Source organism: Ambystoma mexicanum, chromosome 9 (genome assembly GCF_040938575.1).
Source record: "Ambystoma mexicanum isolate Mex_15411 chromosome 9, UKY_AmexF1_1, whole genome shotgun sequence".
Classification (NCBI taxonomy): Eukaryota; Metazoa; Chordata; class Amphibia; order Caudata; family Ambystomatidae; genus Ambystoma; species Ambystoma mexicanum.
In genome coordinates, this window is record NC_090931.1 from 823006107 (window position 1) to 823024713 (window position 18607).

General features: G+C 44.9%; 1 protein-coding gene across 9 annotated transcripts in view; it reads left to right on the forward strand.

Annotated features, from left to right (window-relative positions):
* The first annotated feature begins 236 nt into the window (after nucleotides 1-236).
* Nucleotides 237-18607, forward strand: part of LOC138488657 (ADP-ribosylhydrolase ARH1-like) — a 74542-nt gene continuing 56171 nt past the window's right edge. The window contains exons 1-3 of one of the 9 annotated variants that reach the window (XM_069615830.1): nucleotides 237-409; nucleotides 6582-6654; nucleotides 10913-11021. In XM_069615830.1, the coding sequence (XP_069471931.1) occupies nucleotides 10941-11021 (81 nt within the window). In that variant the 5' untranslated portion in view covers nucleotides 237-409; nucleotides 6582-6654; nucleotides 10913-10940. Of the gene's footprint in view, nucleotides 410-666; nucleotides 775-6581; nucleotides 6655-10912; nucleotides 11022-18607 lie in introns of those variants that run through there. The other 8 variants (XM_069615833.1, XM_069615831.1, XM_069615834.1 and 5 more) reach the window with 8 other exon arrangements.

An 18607-nucleotide genomic window follows, 5' to 3' on the forward strand; every position in this document is an offset into this window, starting at 1 on the left:
CATGATTTCCCTGAACATTAATCTGGATTCTAGTTCAAAGCCAGAAACACACATGCCCACTTAAACAGGGACACTTGGCAATTGAACGCCCAGCCAACAGACATGAAATATCAGAAAGCCAGAGCACTATGCAACAATAAAGCTACCGTTGATGTTCCCTCTCATTTATAATTCCCGTAATAAAAGACAACAAGATTTAAGAGAGCAGATGACTTCCCCTTTCGAAAGCAATTCAAGCCAAGGGGCCAGCAGGTGGCACACAGGCGTCAGGGCATTTCGCAACCAAGAACTGTACTTCGGCTGATTTCGACTGTCCAAATTGAGTGCAGCAAAGAGCAAGGTCCGGCACTTTGTAGGACCGTACTAACACCTGCCACCTTTTGGATTCACGTCAGGCTGAGATTTATCGGTGAGTGATCTTAGTGTGTTAATGGGCAGGACCCGGTTGTAGTCTCGGCCAATGGAGAGGCGTCTTTTTACGGGGCGCCTCGCAGAACATTAGACTTTTAACCGTTTTTTTTGTTTACAACTTTAATTTATCATTTTTGGTTGCATCACACAGTTCATATAGAAGTAGTAGCGGTATAAACAATACAGCGAAACAAATGTACAGGATACAACTCCTTCCAACATGCAAACACTACTACTCCCGACGTGCTCTCCCCATATTAACGCCCACCACCGCCAACTGGTAGGAGCGACCGCTAGACGGGCGGACTAACAGATACCATCCCCGAAGGTTCAACCGGTTTTTAAGTACCCCTAAAATGGCAGGTAGGCGACTTCCTCTTTAGGGAAACATTTCAGTTAAGGGATGAATTCCGGATAGGAACTAGTTGCTTCTGCCCTAGTCTTAAGAGGTGATTTGCTTTTAATCGAGCGCGGTTGGGTAATTATTTTTTTAAAAAATCGCTAAAGTCTAGTGAAAGGACAAAGCTGGGGACGCCGCATGAGCTCAATATATGCACTTTTCACCCCTTAATCCAGTACTTCTCAGGGACATTCTTTAGTTTCGTAATATTTTAGGAATAGGTAGACCGTAAATATGCTCTGCGCGTGACGCTTAACATAGGATTGAAGGGCGCTCCAGGGGCGTGGAGCCTATGGGATGGTATGCGCCTGCGCAACGTTCTCACGCCGGAAGGCCACCGGAAATGATAGCAAGTGGGTGGGGCGAACACATTTTGGCCGCCCAATGCTAAGTGGTCTACGAAGCCTGCATGTCCCGCCTTCAAAATACACATAATCGAGCTGTGCAGCTGTCATTTTGTGAGACATATAGCTGTACAGGTCTCTCAACTATATGTAGTGCGGGTGTAGCACAGTAAATGCAGATTGTTTGGATTTGTACGCCTGTATTTATTTGTTTTATTTTTGCAACGTGCCTCCCGCCCGTGGGCCTCAGAGCGCTGTTTCGGACAGGCTGTGGCATTTATAAGAAAAGTAACACTGAGCGTGCATAGTAGAAAGGATAGCAGCGAGTTTAGATGGGCTACACCCCAGCCTCCTACTTGTTCAAAGCAGGCCTCCTCTCCTATTCTGTGACTTGTCTACTGTGAACTACAAACGCCCTGGTTCACAATGCATTTTTCAATGGGATCTTCCCATTGAAAACCGCCTTGTAAATCGAGTCCAAGGTCTGCTGCGCTGTACTCATATCCCGAGTGTTTACGAACTCCAGGATTCCTCGAGTGATTAAACATACGCATTTTTTTACACCGACATTTTATCTCTTCACGTCAAACCATTCAATAAAACACACGACCGTAATCTGTCAATCATCCATCAAAATAGCGCCTTCCGTCGAATACCTATGCCATTTAACAAGCGCACTCAAGAGGGTAGCAACGAGGAAGGGGCACTGCCATTGACCCATCCGTGTGAGTAAATAAGGCGAGGACTGTCTAGCTGGGCAACAACTTTTATTTCAGTGCCAAGAACCAATTTCCTTTGTAGTGTTACTGTGTTGAAAGTATCATTTGAATGTCTTTCGTCACCCCAAGAAAGACAACAGGAAACGCGGATTATATCCTGAATGCGAAATATTAGAGTGGAAACAGTATGCAGGATAAGGAATACGTTTCCTTTCCATTATCTGCACAAAATCTGTTCTTTTTACACAATCCAAAAGTGTGTGCACAAACCATTATGTCTCTATACTATCCCAGCAAAGAAGCCAGCCGACATCACTGCCGCGGGCCCGAGCGCCCATTTGCTGCCTCTCCCTGCCTGCCCCTCCCCTCCTGCTTTAAACGGAGGGGGAGAGGGCCGAGAGGCGAAGCCGAGCAGGGAAGGCCGTGAGGAAAGGCCTCCCATGCTCTTATCAGCTCTTTGCTGCTCGTCTGCCAGAAATCTATGCCGCACTCCGGAGGTAAGAGCCAGAACCACAACTCATCTCGCTCATACCCATGCCTGCATAGTAGATTCATCAGATTACGCACCCGCACGCTGCAAGCCACTCTCTACTCCCATCCCCTACCCACGAACACCCGCAATGCCCGGCTAAGTTCGCGCACCTCACCGCCCTCGCCATATTTGATCACTGCAAGACTCATCCGCCCAAAGCCTACAGCGTCTATGAATACAGACAATAAAGCAGACAATAAAGTACTGTACCACATCCACAGGTGTGCCTCAACCGTACTAAACTTGTCACCACTTGTGCCCACTTCTACTGAAAGTGAGCCCCCCAGTGTAAAATCTGTGGTTAGCAATTCTTCTACCACCATTTTGAATGCTACTGTGCCAAATGTTTTACAACCTGCGTCCACCACTTCTGAAACTAGGCCCCCCAGTGTAAGATCTGTGGTTAGCAATTCTTCTACCACCATTTTGAATGCTACTGTGCCAAATGTTTTACAACCTGTGTCCACCACTTCTGAAACTAGGCCCCCCAGTGTAAAATCTGTGGTTAGCAATTCTTCTACCACCATTTTGAATGCTACTGTGCCAAATGTTCTACAACCTGTGTCCACCACTTCTGAAACTAGGCCCCCCAGTGTAAAATCTGTGGTTAGCAATTCTTCTACCACCATTTTGAATGCTACTGTGCCAAATGTTTTACCACCTATGTCCACCCACTCCCCAGCCACTACCGAACCCCATCTTAAATGCGCCATGATTAACGCTAGATCCATCAATGCCCACGCTTTAGACATCCACGACCTCCTAACCACCCATGACCTCGATCTACTCATGATTTCTGAAACATGGCTTCACGGTGCATCTGGCCCGGCACTCACCCTCGCACTACCGCCTGGATATTCCATCACCAGACAAGATCGGCTATCCAAAGGGGGAGGTGTAGCAATTATTGCCAAAGACTGCTTTTCTATCAGGAAAGTAGAGAAATCCCTGCACAACAGTGACTACCTCCAAGTCAAAATTAACCTATCTCCCCAATGTACCATTACTGTCCACATTGTCTACCGCCCCCCAGGCCCAACAGGTGACTTCCAAGCCTCTCTCATCCACCTCCTCTCTGACAACCTCAAGAAACAATCTCAAGCCATTCTCCTGGGGGATGTTAACCTAGGTCTTCTGGACAGGAAGGACCCAGCAGCCAAATCTCTTGACTCAGCCCTCAAGGCTCTGGGCTACAACAACACCATCTTTAGCCCAACCCACGCCCAGGGCAGAACCCTTGACTGGATTGCGCAACATAACTGCCCACTCATCATCACTGGAAACCTTCCCACCCCATGGTCAGACCACCACATCATCACCTTCAGCATCCTCACCACCTGCTCCACCACCCCCCCACCCCAACCACTGCCACCCTGCCTCGCCAGAAGCTCCCGCCAACTCACTAAGGAAAGGCTACTGCCTTTCCTCCAAGGCCCAGCCTTCAGACCCCCCTTCTCCACCGACCCAGAAACACTCGCAACAGCCTACGAAGCTGCCATCAAAGCAGCCATTAACTCCATTGCCCCCCTTAAACCCCGTAAAGCCAAACCTACCACCCATTCCAACTCCTGGTTCACCCCAGACCTCCTCGCACTCCGCACTGAAAAAAAGGATGCCCTCACTCAGTGGCAAATCTCTCACTCTGACAAAGACAAGATGACTTTTAAATCATGCTCCACTAGATATAAAAAAGCAATCACCCTAGCTAAGGCCAAATCCTTTGAATCCAGAATCTCTGAACCCCAATCCAGCACTAAAGAAATCTTTGCCATTTTCAGGGAGCTAGAGACACCCGCGCCTGCCCCCCAGAACTTCACCAAAGACAAGGCCTGGTGTGATGATATACAAGCAGCCATGAAAAATAAACTGAGTCTGCTCCAAAACAAAATACTAGCCACCAAGCAAGCCCTACCCAACACACACACCCCTGTCCCACCACCAGCCCCGGACACCCCCCAACCCTTTTCATTCAAACCCATTCTAGAAAAAGACATCACCAACATAATGAGGAACATCAAACCCTCCAATTGCAAAGGTGATGTATGCCCAGCCACCATTATCAAAGACTGCACCGAAGCATTAGCTCCCTTCCTTACAGCCTTCGTAAACGCCTCCTTTGCTACAGGGAAAGTCCCCGCCTCCCTTAAGGAAGCCTGGGTCCGCCCTCTCCTAAAAAAACCCACCCTTGACCCCACCTCCCCTAACAACTATAGACCCATCACCACTGTCCCCTTCCTCCTCAAAATACTGGACAAAGCAGCATACCTGCAGGTTCAACATTTCATTGAAGTGAACAAACTCCTAGGACTCCGACAATCAGGCTTCCGCCCCAGACACGGGACCGAAACCGCCCTACTTGACCTGAAAAACCAAATGGACGATGCCAGAGACATGGGCAAACCAGCACTTCTCCTACTTCTTGACCTATCCGCGGCTTTCGACCTCGTGGATCATGACGTCCTATGCCACCACCTCTCCTCTACGGCCAAATTTTCCCCTGAAGCCACAGCATGGATCACCTCCTTCTTACAAGACAGAACCATGCAAGTATTCTCGGACCTAGCATCCGCCTCACCTACTATCATACTCTGTGGTGTGCCCCAAGGCTCCTGCCTCTCACCCACCCTCTACAACATCTTCACTCGACCCCTTTTTCTCATCCTTGACGCCATGGGCATTTCATACACCAACTACGCTGATGACACACAGATCCTCCTCACCCTCACTGGCAACTACGACACTGACTCCATGACCCTCAACAACCTCTACAACACCATCCAAGCCTGGATGGCAGACAATGGACTATGCCTCAACTCAGACAAGACTGAACTCCTCCTGGTAGGCTCACCCGACACGCTGAAAAATCTAGACTCCCAGTTCAGTCACTTCACCATAGACTCCATCAAAATACCTGTCTCAGAATCAGTCAAAACACTTGGCGTCTACTTAGATTCCAACCTATCCATGGTTAAACAAGTCAACGCTATAGCCTCTGCAGCTGCATATCATGCCAAACTAATCAACGCAGTCAGGCCCTTTCTCTCCAAAGAGAACTGCACTAACATAGCCAGAGCCATCACTGGATCTAGGCTTGACTATTGTAATGTACTCTTCCTAGGTACATCCAACAAAAACCTAGAGAGGTTACAAATCATTCAGAATAGCGCTCTCCGGGCAGCCCAAGGCATTGCCAAACGAGAACACATCTCGGAAGCCAGAAAACGAGCACACTGGCTCCCAATAAAAGAAAGGATCATCTTCAAAACTCTTACACTGACTCACAAGTGTTTTCACCTTACTGCACCCGACTACCTCTCCCAAAGGATCCACCCCATCTCTACTACGAGGCCAACCAGATCACCATATACTAACATGCTTTCTGTGCCATTAGTAAAAAAAGCCAGAGCTGGCGGCTCCAGCTTCCCATATCTCGCACCCACTCACTGGAACGCCCTACCTCCTATAATCCGAGGTGAGGCCTCCCTTTGCACCTTCCGCAAATCCATAAAAACCATCTTATTCACATAAGATTCCTCGCACCAGCTGAATACATCTCCTATGTTCCATTGCATAAACTGTTTGTAATGACCAACTGTACCAACCAAAACAGCAGATCTATGCCTGTTGAATACATAATGTACTGATGAATGCTTCTTTGCCTGTAACTAAGCTCTTGCAAGTAACAGCGCCTCAATGCCCATGGGTTACTTGCGCGCTATATAAATTTAAATAAATAAATAAATACTGTTGCTCTCGGACGTCCAACGGAGACGCTTATGGTTTTAAAACTATTGTATTAAGTTGAGTGTTTAGTAGCATGGGTATTTAACAGTTGTCATGTGATTTTCCAATTGGGTATTCCACCTTCCCCCCTCTTTCAACTCCTCTTCGAGGGGCACACAAGGTGTCCCGCACCAGCGTTAGTGGGTATGTAGACCACTGATCATGTACTACTGTTTAAATTCACCACCAATAGTGAGATACACCTTACAGATGACACTCTGGCCCCTTGGCCTACCTGTACAGTAGACCAGTCTACCTTTTCTGCCTTAGTGTTGTCTGGGCCTGGTTTTACTCTTTCTCATCCCTTTATTCTTTCCTCATTCTCTCACACCTGTCTTCTTTTCTCCCTCCTCCCTCTTTTTCACATTTCATCCGTGGCATCCTGTCTGAAGTGCTCCTTCGTCTCGCCATCTGCTGAGCTGTTGTATCAGACGGTTGCTTGTCTGGACCCCACTAACTACTCGGGTGAGTACCTACTGACTTCTGTGTTTCGTTTATCCTGCACCCCAGGGTGAAGTCTCTGCGGGGCATGACGGATCTGGCACTCAATAAGAAATCAGAACTAGTGAGTGTCTTGTTTTTAACATGCCCCATCAATTCCAAGACACATTATGAAAGGTCCTAGCAGTGTGATTATGTGCAGCTTTTAACATTATGCATCCACAATTTACCAAATTAAAAACAAGAATCTTTAGCAATAAGTGTATTGTCTTTCAATCACAACTAATAGATACGGGAAGTGACAGGGGCACCATTATTTCCATAATAAGCAATGTGCACTTGTTAATATTGATGCTGCTTGTTTGCCAGATGCAAACCGATCTGTTAAGCCGTGACCTATTGGTACACTGACTGATGGGGCATTATTACTGCAAGCAGTAATAGCAGTAAGCAGTGATGCATATTACCTGAAGGGTGCAGGTTAAGACGCCGGATGGGCACACGTCGGTATTTGTTTTAACTAATTCACAAAGAGACTTTTCCAGGTTCAAATAAATAAGCAAAACTCCCAATGTTTGGAGTTACTGTCAAAATAATTGTGTCTGTGTCAAACTTCCATGTACAAGAAACAATTTATGTGGAAAGGCATTCTAGCTGGTCTTAATTTTTTACAGAATCCAATTTTTAATTCTAAGAAATGCTTGAGAAGCACGGGGGAGTTAAGAAGGAAGCCTTTCTCGCCGGCTTTAAATGGACAATTTAAAATCAACAGGAAGGTCAGTGGGCCACAGGATTGCAACCACTGATAACATAACCCAGGTGGCTGTTGCAAATAATGCAATATGGCAGCTGCCAATAATTATAAGGAATATCTACCTGCCCTGCAAGAAGATCCATATTTCGGAGTTAGTGTGGTGGTAAAACCACAGACTGAACTTGGAGATGCCTCAAGTCAATGGGCAGATATACAAGATTGTTGGGAGGACCCATAGCCATTCTTCCTTTGGATTTGGACATGGTCGTATTGTATCGTTACAAAGTGCGATTGGGCTGAGTGCCTCCTGTAGAGACCTGCCTGCAGGTCACAGGTTGGAATCCCAATAGTGACGATTCAGGTTTTCAGCCATTCGAAGGTATACATGTTTTTGCACGGTCAATACTATTAGTGAGGGCATGATCAGTACGGCAGGAAAGCAGGACAAGTATAAGTCCTAATGAAATGCATTATAAAAGTAGGGGCTAAAACAATGGGCAACAAGGTTCCAAAAAGCAAGGGAAGGCAATCATGCTAATGGCATGGAGCGTGCAAACAATGAACATGCAAAGGAAATGGATGGTTTATCCACATAGTTCATTCTAAGAGACCTTTAACGTCAATTTAGCTATGACTTTAAAACAAAGGAGATGCTGTGCCTTAACTTTGCAAAGTCCTTTGATTTTAGTGAATTAGGGACACAGAGAGAACGTAACATTGGCAGCCATTTTACATGCTTGGGGGGCGGTGGCCGGTGCAAGGGTCCCCCCATATATTCTTCCTAACACTTGCACTTAATCCTGAGCATTGATCAGATCTAAGCCTTAGGAGATCGTGTTTCGAAAATGCTGACCATTGAGACATCACTGTCAAAGCTTTCACAGTGAACCTTCCATTGCCTTAACAATTCCCCTTTGAGTAGTAGATGTGGCCTAATGCTGAGAACTTGAGTAAAAGAGACATCACTTCCATGTTTCTCAGTTCCCGTTTCAGAACTGAAAAGCACTTACATGTGAAAGTAGATGTTTACATGGGATTTACTAGCTTATCATAGTTTGGCTACTCTTGGTTTTGGCAGAAAAGGGGTGTGATGCAGAGGGCATGACCTGGTTTTGTCCAAGATGCTAGACTGTGGTAAAGGGAGGATGCTGGGGTTGTCACAAAGGTGTCCTCGTTCCAGGGCCAGAATTAAGCTACTAAACTCCACCCTCTTAAAATAAGCGAATCCCTGTTTTTGTGCATTATGTAAACCCTGAAAACGTACAATTGCATAAGCAAGTTTTGAGTGCTCAACCTGTTTCATCATCAGAGCCTTTTTTTGTCAGGTGGATCACTACAAAGAAAGACTTGAAAAATGCTAGGTAGTGGTACACATATTGCAAAAAAGTGTATAATAGAGTTTGGTTCACTAAAAATAATGACAAAGATCCTTGTGGCATAGTGGCAGATACTGTGCGAACTATTTTATTTAAGTTGGAAATTTGTGCATAAACAAATGTAGGGACAAGGTAGGAAGAGTCTTGAAATAAATACTCCACACACATTTAGCAAGTAGAGGAATCGTACTAAAATGTCGCCACCAAAACTGCTACTGATAGAGCACTGCGCATTTGCGCCGTACCAAAATTCTGACTGGTATGACTCAAATGCACAGTAATTTTCATCGACCACGGTAAGCAGGGATTGCAGGGGTGTCCCCCGCACCCTTTGTTCGAGGTAATGGGGGACGGCGGTTGCAGGGGTGATCCCACTTCTGATGGAGAACAAGAAAGATTTGAGGACTCAGTGGCACATAGAGAAGTGTGCCGCCGGGAATGTAAGTGTGTTGGGGAGGAGGGGCGGGCAGGGGATATGTGGGCCAGAGTGATCTATCTGATCGCCATGCCGTAATGAAAGCCGACATTTTGGTCGTCGAGCTTATGGGCGGTGCAGTGATCACAAAGATCTGCAAGTAGAGCATGTTGACCTGCTAGATTCATGATGGCACAGTAGGAGAAAGCCCACAACTGGTGGGAGCTGGGCAAGTGGTGACACAAGGCAAATTGAGTGTGGTCCTAGAATTTAAAGCTTAGATTAGCAACATGCACAAAAGCTATGTAGCATTTCATGAATGCATATTGGTGCACAGCTCCCACATGTGTAGGCTAGGTAGCACAGCCATCTTAAAATGCATAGTTTTCCCTCCCACGCCAGGGATCACAAAATGTACTAGCCCACTAGCATTGCAGAGTAGTTTTTATAATGATAATGATAATGATGTGTTATTTATATAGCGCCTTAATCCAAAGCGCTTTACAGAGAACATATTTACATACAATATCACCCAACCAAAATTGGCGAGTAGCATTTGCACGTTACTCGGCCTTGCTGACGAGTATGGGATGTTGGAAACCTATTTTTCATTTACTGCAAACATTTTGTTTGCATTAAATTTCAAATACAAGTTTCACTGTGCATGCTTGAAAGAATTGCCCCAAATAGCTAGTGTGCTTATGGTGACGGGCACCATTTTACAAAAAGCAGTGGTAGATATTTTGTAACCAGCCACCTTAGGGTAAGTGCATTTCTCTTTGATCGAATATGGAAACTAAGGAACTTGCCCTGCTGGTCTAGTGTTATTTTTAAGAATTTGCAAGGCCTGCACTCTTGAGAAAATATGGGAGTTAGAGGTGACTACATTCTGCTTGGCTTTGTGCTGGGACATGAAGCACAGACAGGTGTTGATTTAGTAATAAAAAGTGACGCATAAACCTTGAGTTTTAGTGGGAATGCCATCTGTTAATTTTACCTAGGGGTTGGTAGATGGGGGCGAGTCACATTTTGGTGGCTTGGGATGGTACATAATGATTACTGGGTTTCCTTATGGTGGCCCGGGAGGATTTCACAAACCCTAATTCTTCTACTGCAGGGGTTCTTCAACATTTGGCTCCCCAGATGGTTTTGACTACAACTCCAAGCCAGTAAAGTCAATAGAGAAGGATTATAGTAGATGTAGTTCAGAGTATCTGGTTGCATACCCCTGCTCTACTGATAAGCATATTGGTCCTACACCCTTCAGAGTTCGAAATTGAGGTTCGATAAGCAGGAGCTAAAACCAGCTCCTGTTGTTGGGCATCACCCTGTAGGCAGGAGCTACCAGAGATGCTCATTTAACTTATTTTTCATTTTGTATAAACCATTGTGTTTAAATGTGTATCAGATGTGTTCTAATTCTTCTTTATTAACATTCTCGAATACTCTTAGTTACGGTCACATTTACATGTTTAAAGGCACTAGCTGGCCCTAGAAGCCAAAAGTAGCTCCTAGTAACAAGCTAATTAGGCACTACAATGCTACAAACAGGAGCTAAATAGCTCCCAGCTCCCCTCAATTTTGAACCCTGCCCTTTGTTCCACAGGGATTCTATTTTTGGAGAGGGGAAATTTACAAAATCATGCTGAGAATTCAATGGTACAGAAAACAATAATTCAGAAACAAGGGTTGCATATAACAACCAATGTCTATATAGCCTTATATTGTTTATTTCAGATGCAAAAAGAGCAGCGCAAGAAACACTATGGTGCCAGCAAATTTGCGAAGGTATAACCTGTATTTTTGGAGTGGGATGTGGTGCTGCAGTTTTGTTATCGTTATCAAGGTAATGAAGACCACACTCAATTCTACACACACTTAGAAACGTCCGTTTTTGTTAAATAAGTCGTTTCAGGAGGACCATGTTCCCCAAGGTGTGCTTGCTGGACAAGGAGAAGACAAAGGTTGCCGCCGTGTGCAATGTCTTTATTGGCGTGATGTATGTGTTCACTTGTAAACAGCTCAAAGGCCATTTAAACAGATGTTTTATGCTCAGCTCGCAGTCCAATACAACCCCTTCAGTTTGCTTTGCAGCACCAGTGGAATTATCATGACACTTGGTAAGTAACCAGACCACAATGCAGAATTCTTCAGTGTCACAAGTTGAAGACTAGCCCTATTGATTCACTAAAATGCACTTCTGGCCAGTATCAGGATGGTGGTGGTCTCTGTTAAAGTTTGATTGGTAGGGATTGCCCACTCTAACAAAAAATATTCCTTGCTGTTATGAAGGAAAGGCTTTTCGTGGCGTGTATCGTGCAGTGTGTACAACTGGTGGTAATGCCTTACACAGTACTTTGTATGACTTTTCTGGTGATATTTATTGTTTGTGAGAGGTGCCAGAGAAGACAATTGACATCGAGGATCCCCTGTTTGCTACTCATACATTCACATATGTACAGATTCACAGACTGGGAAGTTCATTGATGGCCGCCTGTTTTTTTACCTTTCTAACAAAATAACATTGACCTTGGAGCCCGACAATAATACTAGATATTTGCCTGCAACATACATGTTGAACCCTCCGGAATATGAGATCATACCCGTGCAGGAACTGGCCAAGAACTTGCGTTGTTGACTGGCTACGAGGTCAATAACTTCCTCCAACCTTTTTCTTCCTGTATCATTCTATATTCCCCTTACTGACTCCAGCAGGTATGAAGATTATTCTTGATGGAGGCAGAGTGAAGTGGTGGGAGGGAGGGCGAGCAGAAGGAGGTTGTTCAGACTAGGAAGGAAGAAACATAAGAAACCATGCAGTCAGAGCAAGAGATGGAGGGAGGTCCTAAGAGCAGGAGGTTGTGAGAATGAGAGTGGGAAACGGAAGGCACTCGCGTGGAGCACCACTGTGAATGCGATGACCAGCTGCTGATTGGCAGAGGTTTGAATGTGATCCAATAACATTAGTTATTCACCACATTCTGGGAATTGTAGCTAACTTTATAGAGACTAATATTCTCCTATATGTGGATTAAGCCTTGCTTGCGTCTGAATCTCATGCAAATAATTTGCTTTCTGTATGCAATAAATCAGTCCTGTCTTAGGTGAGACTCAGTGATATGGTGCCTGTTGAACCAATACCATCCGATACATGGATGCAGAACACATCCACATATCCCTTCCTTGTTCCACAAGCAGATCCTTAATGCCATCAAGCAGAGTCCATCGGTAATAGGCTGAGAAATAAACAAATCTAGGTAAAGCCGGATCCAGGAGAAATAACTCTTGCTTTGTGTCCTGTATCCTTTTAACAATTCTTTCCGACACAGAGAAGGATTAAAACACATTTTATATTGTATTTAATCATTTTATATCAGGCGTCATATAGGCTGTTCAGCCACTTTACAGGACCTCAGAGCCTTTGGTTAGGGACCACACCAAAGGCCTCATGTTGGGAGGTGATTGCACAGTTAGATAATTAGAACATCTGCATTAGATCCTGAAGGGACGCACTCCCTGACACAATATTCAAAATTCTGAATAAAGGACACACCCCGCTAGCGAATGAGACCAGGAGATAGATTGCAAGGAAAACAAAGTTTATCTCAAGTAAATTGTGCATGCAGAGAATGATGCTGCCCTGAGAGCGCTCTGCCCAACATTACATGAGCAGCACATTATAAGCCAATAACACGTCATTAGTGACGACAGATATAGCTACACAATTCTGCAATCCAATTGGAAGAACAAACTAATACATTATAGTTCTATACTGAGTGATGGTGGTAGATTGGCTGCCGCTCGGATGTCTGTCCGGTGGCACGTGGGTCAGCTGGGCTCATCTCGGCAGGGTGAAGGTTGAGCTTGCAGATAGCTACATGCAGGCCTCCAGATAAGGTTCGTACTAGGCCTTTTTACGCATGGAAATCTTGTAAATACGACAGCTGTATTATTTTCCTGTGTACATTTACACACATTTTTAGAGCAGAGGGCAGTGCAAAGGTCAGGTTACTTGACAGAAACCAGAACACGTCTTTTGATTTTTTTTCTACATGGATGTAATTGCAAGCCATGGAGAAAAAGCCCCTGAAACAGAATGTATTTCTCTGAAGCCTTTCAAAAAAGAAACTGCAAACTGTGATAAAAGGAATGGTTTCTTTCCATTCAGCTTCTGCTGTGTTATGTGTATATGCTCATGGAGCAAACAGAAGCATTGTGCATATGTATTTTCCAAGCATTTTATGATTGTATAATTAATACGATGGAAAACTAAGTTGCAATTGAGAATTAATCTTTTGTAACAAATTATGCTTTTTTTCCAGTGAAAGCAAACCAGTATTGTTCAATTGTATTTTTCAGAGTTCCTGTGCTGTGTGCATAATCATGCAGAGGCAGATCATTTTTACACTTAAAATGTAATTTACATTCAGTGAATAAAATGAGGAGTATGCATGGCCTAGTTTACATGTATTCAACCTTGCACTCAATGGGGTACATTACTATAAATGGTCAGTTGCAGCAGAGTCTTTTGTCAAGGGTGAGTGATTGTCATTACACCAATCACGGGTGTTATAGCTTCTCAAATCTTCAAGACTATAATTAAAACGTCCAAAACCTGACTCTCCAGGAACTGTTCAAGGTACATTTGTAATTGAAATAGAAACTCAGCAAAACCTGTCCATGTGATAATACAGATAGGTATTTAACTTTATGTAGCGCTTTATACATGGTTTATCCAACATCTAGGTACAGTGATTATTATACCTCAGTCGAGTCTCCATTTGCCGACATCTGAAGGATGTTAGCCAATAAGATACTCAGCCAGACGAGTGCCTGTTGCTGCGATCTGTGCGTGATCTGTAGGTTGCAGGTTTGAATCTTGTCAAGGCCATCTCAGCCTTTCATCCTTTTGAGGTTGATAGAGGAATACTGACTTTGGTTTAATAATTGTTATACATATGTTCTATGTACAGCGATTTGCCAAAAGCGCTATATAAATAACCATTTGACCATGACATTACGTATAGAATTTAGCGTGGAGTCCTTGCCTCTCTGCACTGTTGTATCATAACATTGGCATACCATTAGGTAGTAATAGCTCCAGGAAATGAGGACTTTCATCAAACATCAAAGGAAAATTCTGCTATCAAACCTCAAAATACACAATACAATTAATGTTTGTTTTACTATGTAATTGGCTAGATTTTTGTTTTTTCAACATTTAAATATATACAGGAGAGATCAAATGGCCAGACCTTAGAGAAATAATGAAATATGTATTCTGTCACAATGCAGAAAGCTGCCGCATGGTAATGATTTCCATACAGTTTTTGCACAAGTCAGATGGATGTCACATACATTTTACTCTCTTGCAATGGAGATAAGTCATTTTTGCTTTCTTGAAATCACATTTACTCTCAAAGTTTAAAAGTAGGGAGTAAAATACTCCCACCTCAAAATCTTATCTGGAGGACTGGCCACAATGCTCATGCTCTCGACTGGAGACAATTGAAACACGGGCACTCCCAGAAAGGAGCGTTACGACCTTCTTAGCAATATCTTTAGAAGGCTTCTGCACTTGTCTGCATCAAGGGTTCAGCTCACTAATAAAGGGGAGCTGGAGGACGAGAGTTAAAGTGCTCTCACGTTTGCCAGCTGGGCATGTGGTGAACTTAGCTCTTCGGGACTAGAGGGCGCTTTGCACACCAATAGCTAAGTGAATGACTCACTAACAGCAGAAGCATATAAAAACTACTCAGACAGGGCACAAGTCCTAAAAATAAACAGAAGGATTCATTACACATTGAAGGCGAGTGTCCCCCAATGGCAGTACCCTCCCCACAATGAGAGGCAGTGATGGACTCTCCCAAGGTGGGAATAAAACTAGGACCAAGTGCGGGTGAGAATAAACAGAGTTTATCTAATCAAATAGGGCATGCAAAGAACTCTGCAAACTCTGAAAGCGCTCTGTCTGACAATAGCAAAGACAGGCGGCCATATTTACAAAACATGTCATTAGCCCCTACACACTATAGGGGGCACAAGTTCGTAGGGATTGGTTGGTGTCGACTAGCTATAGGTGCAGTGCTTCGTGGTTGCTGGACGTCATCGCAGTGCCAATGTGGGGTGTGGAGGTCAGCTGGGCTCATCTGGGAGGTGCCGCCAGGCCGGACACGATCGGTGACAGTGATGAACATTTTTCTTGGCTTTCTGCCCTTGTGGCCACACACACCACATTCACTCATGTTATCGTGATCCTGGTTGTCCTGTAAATCCTACAAAAGGTTATTCTAAAGGTTACTAAGACACAAGAGGAATGCATGTTAAGCGATAAATGTGTTCATGCATCAAGGCATGGTTACTCTCTTCCTGTTGACTAGGTATCATAGGCCATGGGGTCAGGTCTCAGGGCGTGAGGTGAGCCTGTCCAGTTTTCAGGTCTCGTTAGAAGTAGTGATAGATGCTTGTACACTGTGTTAGTACAATATTAGGTGTCTGTTTGCAGGACCATTAATTTGGGGCGAACCGGTTGGCCATTGAACCGCTGAGGGCGCACCTCTGGCCTTTCAATTAGAGCAGAATTTTTAGGGCTTGGTTGTAAATACTTCTGGTGGCTGACCCTGGCTGTGTGAGCTGCGGGGTAATCGTGGATGCTTGAAACGGCTCCAGTCGAACTGGGGGAGGCAAGGCTATGTAGCTTGGACCTCAGCTTTCCCTGGCATATCTTGGTACGAGGGCAGGGGAGGTGACCTTGGGTATGCTCGCAATGGTCGGCTCTTAGTGTACTGCACATTACATAAAGAAAAGGGGAATAAGTATCATGCTTACTGAGCTTGCAAATAATCATACGTTCGTATTATCTACACCTTTACATATTCATTGTGTACAGGTTATCTGACAATATATCAATGTTTTAGGTCATTACTAAAGAGTAAGTATTCACACATAAGCAGCGTTTACATAACAATGGTTTACATGACGTTTCAGGTAGCATTAGGTTTGGTGAAGCACTCAGGAACAACAGATCATTACAGTTAAGAGCGATAATACATATTGTTACACATAACGTTATACGTTAATTTCTTACACATCTTGTATATACGTGTAGCACTGTCGTGTCTGTGCTCCTTCGCACTTAGCAGCATTAGTTCATTATCTCATTAGCCTCTTTATATTTCGTTATGGAAGCTCATCGTATCAGCCGGGGGGACCATTATTACCCACATGATATAATGAGAGTTATGCATTCTGTACAGTCTACCAAGTGAGGGTACATCCATTGAGTCTTAGAGTACATATGAACTTTAGGTAAGGGGTCGCGTACAAAAGGACATTACCGCAATGCATTTTTATACTCGTATACTGCAGAATTAAGGCTTTGCTCTATGGGAGGCAATTTGCAGTCATTTTCCAAGCTTTTCGCCGCTAGCCGGGTCACGCCGGGGATGATGATGTATTGCGGAAGGTGAATGATACAGTGTTTGCCCTGATACTTGTTCATGTCTGACTGTTTGTGGGAACGCGCTTTCAGCGGATCTGCCATGGAGCGAAGGCAACAAGAGTAGGCGAGGACTCTCTGGTGGGGGCTGTGCTACGATATGCGAGGACTCGTGTTCCAAGATGGAGTCCCAGCTTTCACAAAATGGTTTCCAGGGCCTAATGTATTACAGCACATTTTGTCGATGCGTCAGCCAGTGGTCCACCCACCACCCGGGCCCAGGCGGCAAAGGGAGGGGCCCCTGGCGAGGCATGGACACTACCAGGAGGGGATTGCAGGGGAGGGGGGTCTTTTGGACCTATCCTCCTTTACATTTCCCCCCTTTCGTTACTTAAGTAACGAATAATGTAACTCCCCCAATCTCTTGCGTTCCTTTTCCTCCGCTTCTGCCTCATCCCACGCCGGGGTGCCCTTTATAGGCATCCAAGCCCTACACACCCCTCTCAGGCTTTCCCTCCTCCTAGCATATTCGTCTGGTGTACATGTCATTTATATACAATCCCCATCCCCTTCCAGGTCTACCCATACTTCCTCATACCACTCAAGTTCGCGGGGCTCTCTGATTGTTGTGTGCCATAATCTGTCTACTATGTCCCCACTGTGGTACATTGGCACCATCTGGTATTTGGGCCCACTCTCTTCACCTGTTTGCACCTGTGCCTCCTGCATTACTTGTGCTACATCTCGAGCATTGCCAATTGTCACTACCATCAATGCACCTTTTGGTACTGCATTTGCACAACATCGAAGGCCCACCTGACACACACAAAAAATCAAGGGTAGAAAGACCACTGTGGGCATGAGTAGTTTGACAGTCAGCCCCAGCCATGACGGGACCCAGGAGAAGAGGTTGTCGAACCATGTGCTTGCTTCAGCCCCACCTTCTTTCTTCATTCTTTCTCCTAAATTGTGCACTGCCGCGATCACGTGGGACAAGGTGCCATTATCTGCGTCTTCAGAAGGTACGAAAGTGCAGCAGGCACTTTGAATTTCTCGGCAAACACCTCCGTCCATCGCTGTCAATAGGTCTAGGACATACCTATTTTGCATTGTCATTAACCTCAGGGCTCTCAATTCCACCTTGATCACGTTGAAGCCTTCTTCAGTATCGTTTGCCAACTGGATCAGCTCCGATCGGGTTATTTGGAGCCATTTAGCATTTGCTCGTGCCTGGATGCTGGGGATGAGTGAGGCAAAGAAAGTCTCTGCTGAGCTGAACAATCGATATTTGTCTGGAATCTGCGCCAATAGTTCGGATGATGCTTTGGAGATGTAATTTGATGATCGTCTTTTCCTCGACATCACCTCTTCCCTATTACCATCGGACAGAATGTACATTTGTGGCTCTTCTGTTGGCTGGGCCTTGTTCTCACGAGGGGTGTTATGCACCTGCTTTCCTCCACCGATGTGGCTCTCAGGAATCGCCATTAGCGCAGAGTGTAATGTTGCCAGTGAGCATGTACCACTCCATGACTGTGGGAGATGCAAGTACGCCTGTTTGCCACATACCCAGTACGTATCCATCAGTGCTGCTGTTCCTTTTCTCATGTCTGGGATGGTAAGTGTCCTGTTTACAATTTCTGTTCATCCCCATTGGGTTTTTCCCCTCTCCTTGGAAACACAGTTCATATTCTGTTTCTTTCTGTAACTTGAATGGTTTTTCAATGGCAGTTACCCATGTTAGTTTAGTGATATGTTCATTCCAGACTGGGGTGCAAGTCTTTTCGATCCACTGTAGTTTTTCTAGTGCCACTCCCCGTAACGCTTCAGCTTTGCATGTCACTTCTTCATTGTTCCATTTATTGTCCGCAAATAATGTCCCTTTTATTATAAAAATTGGCTCTTTCAGACATATCACTCCTTCCGCCTTCGGATAACATGTTTTCTCGTTCTGTAACATGGTAAAAATTATTTCATGTGCCTGGAAGGTGTTC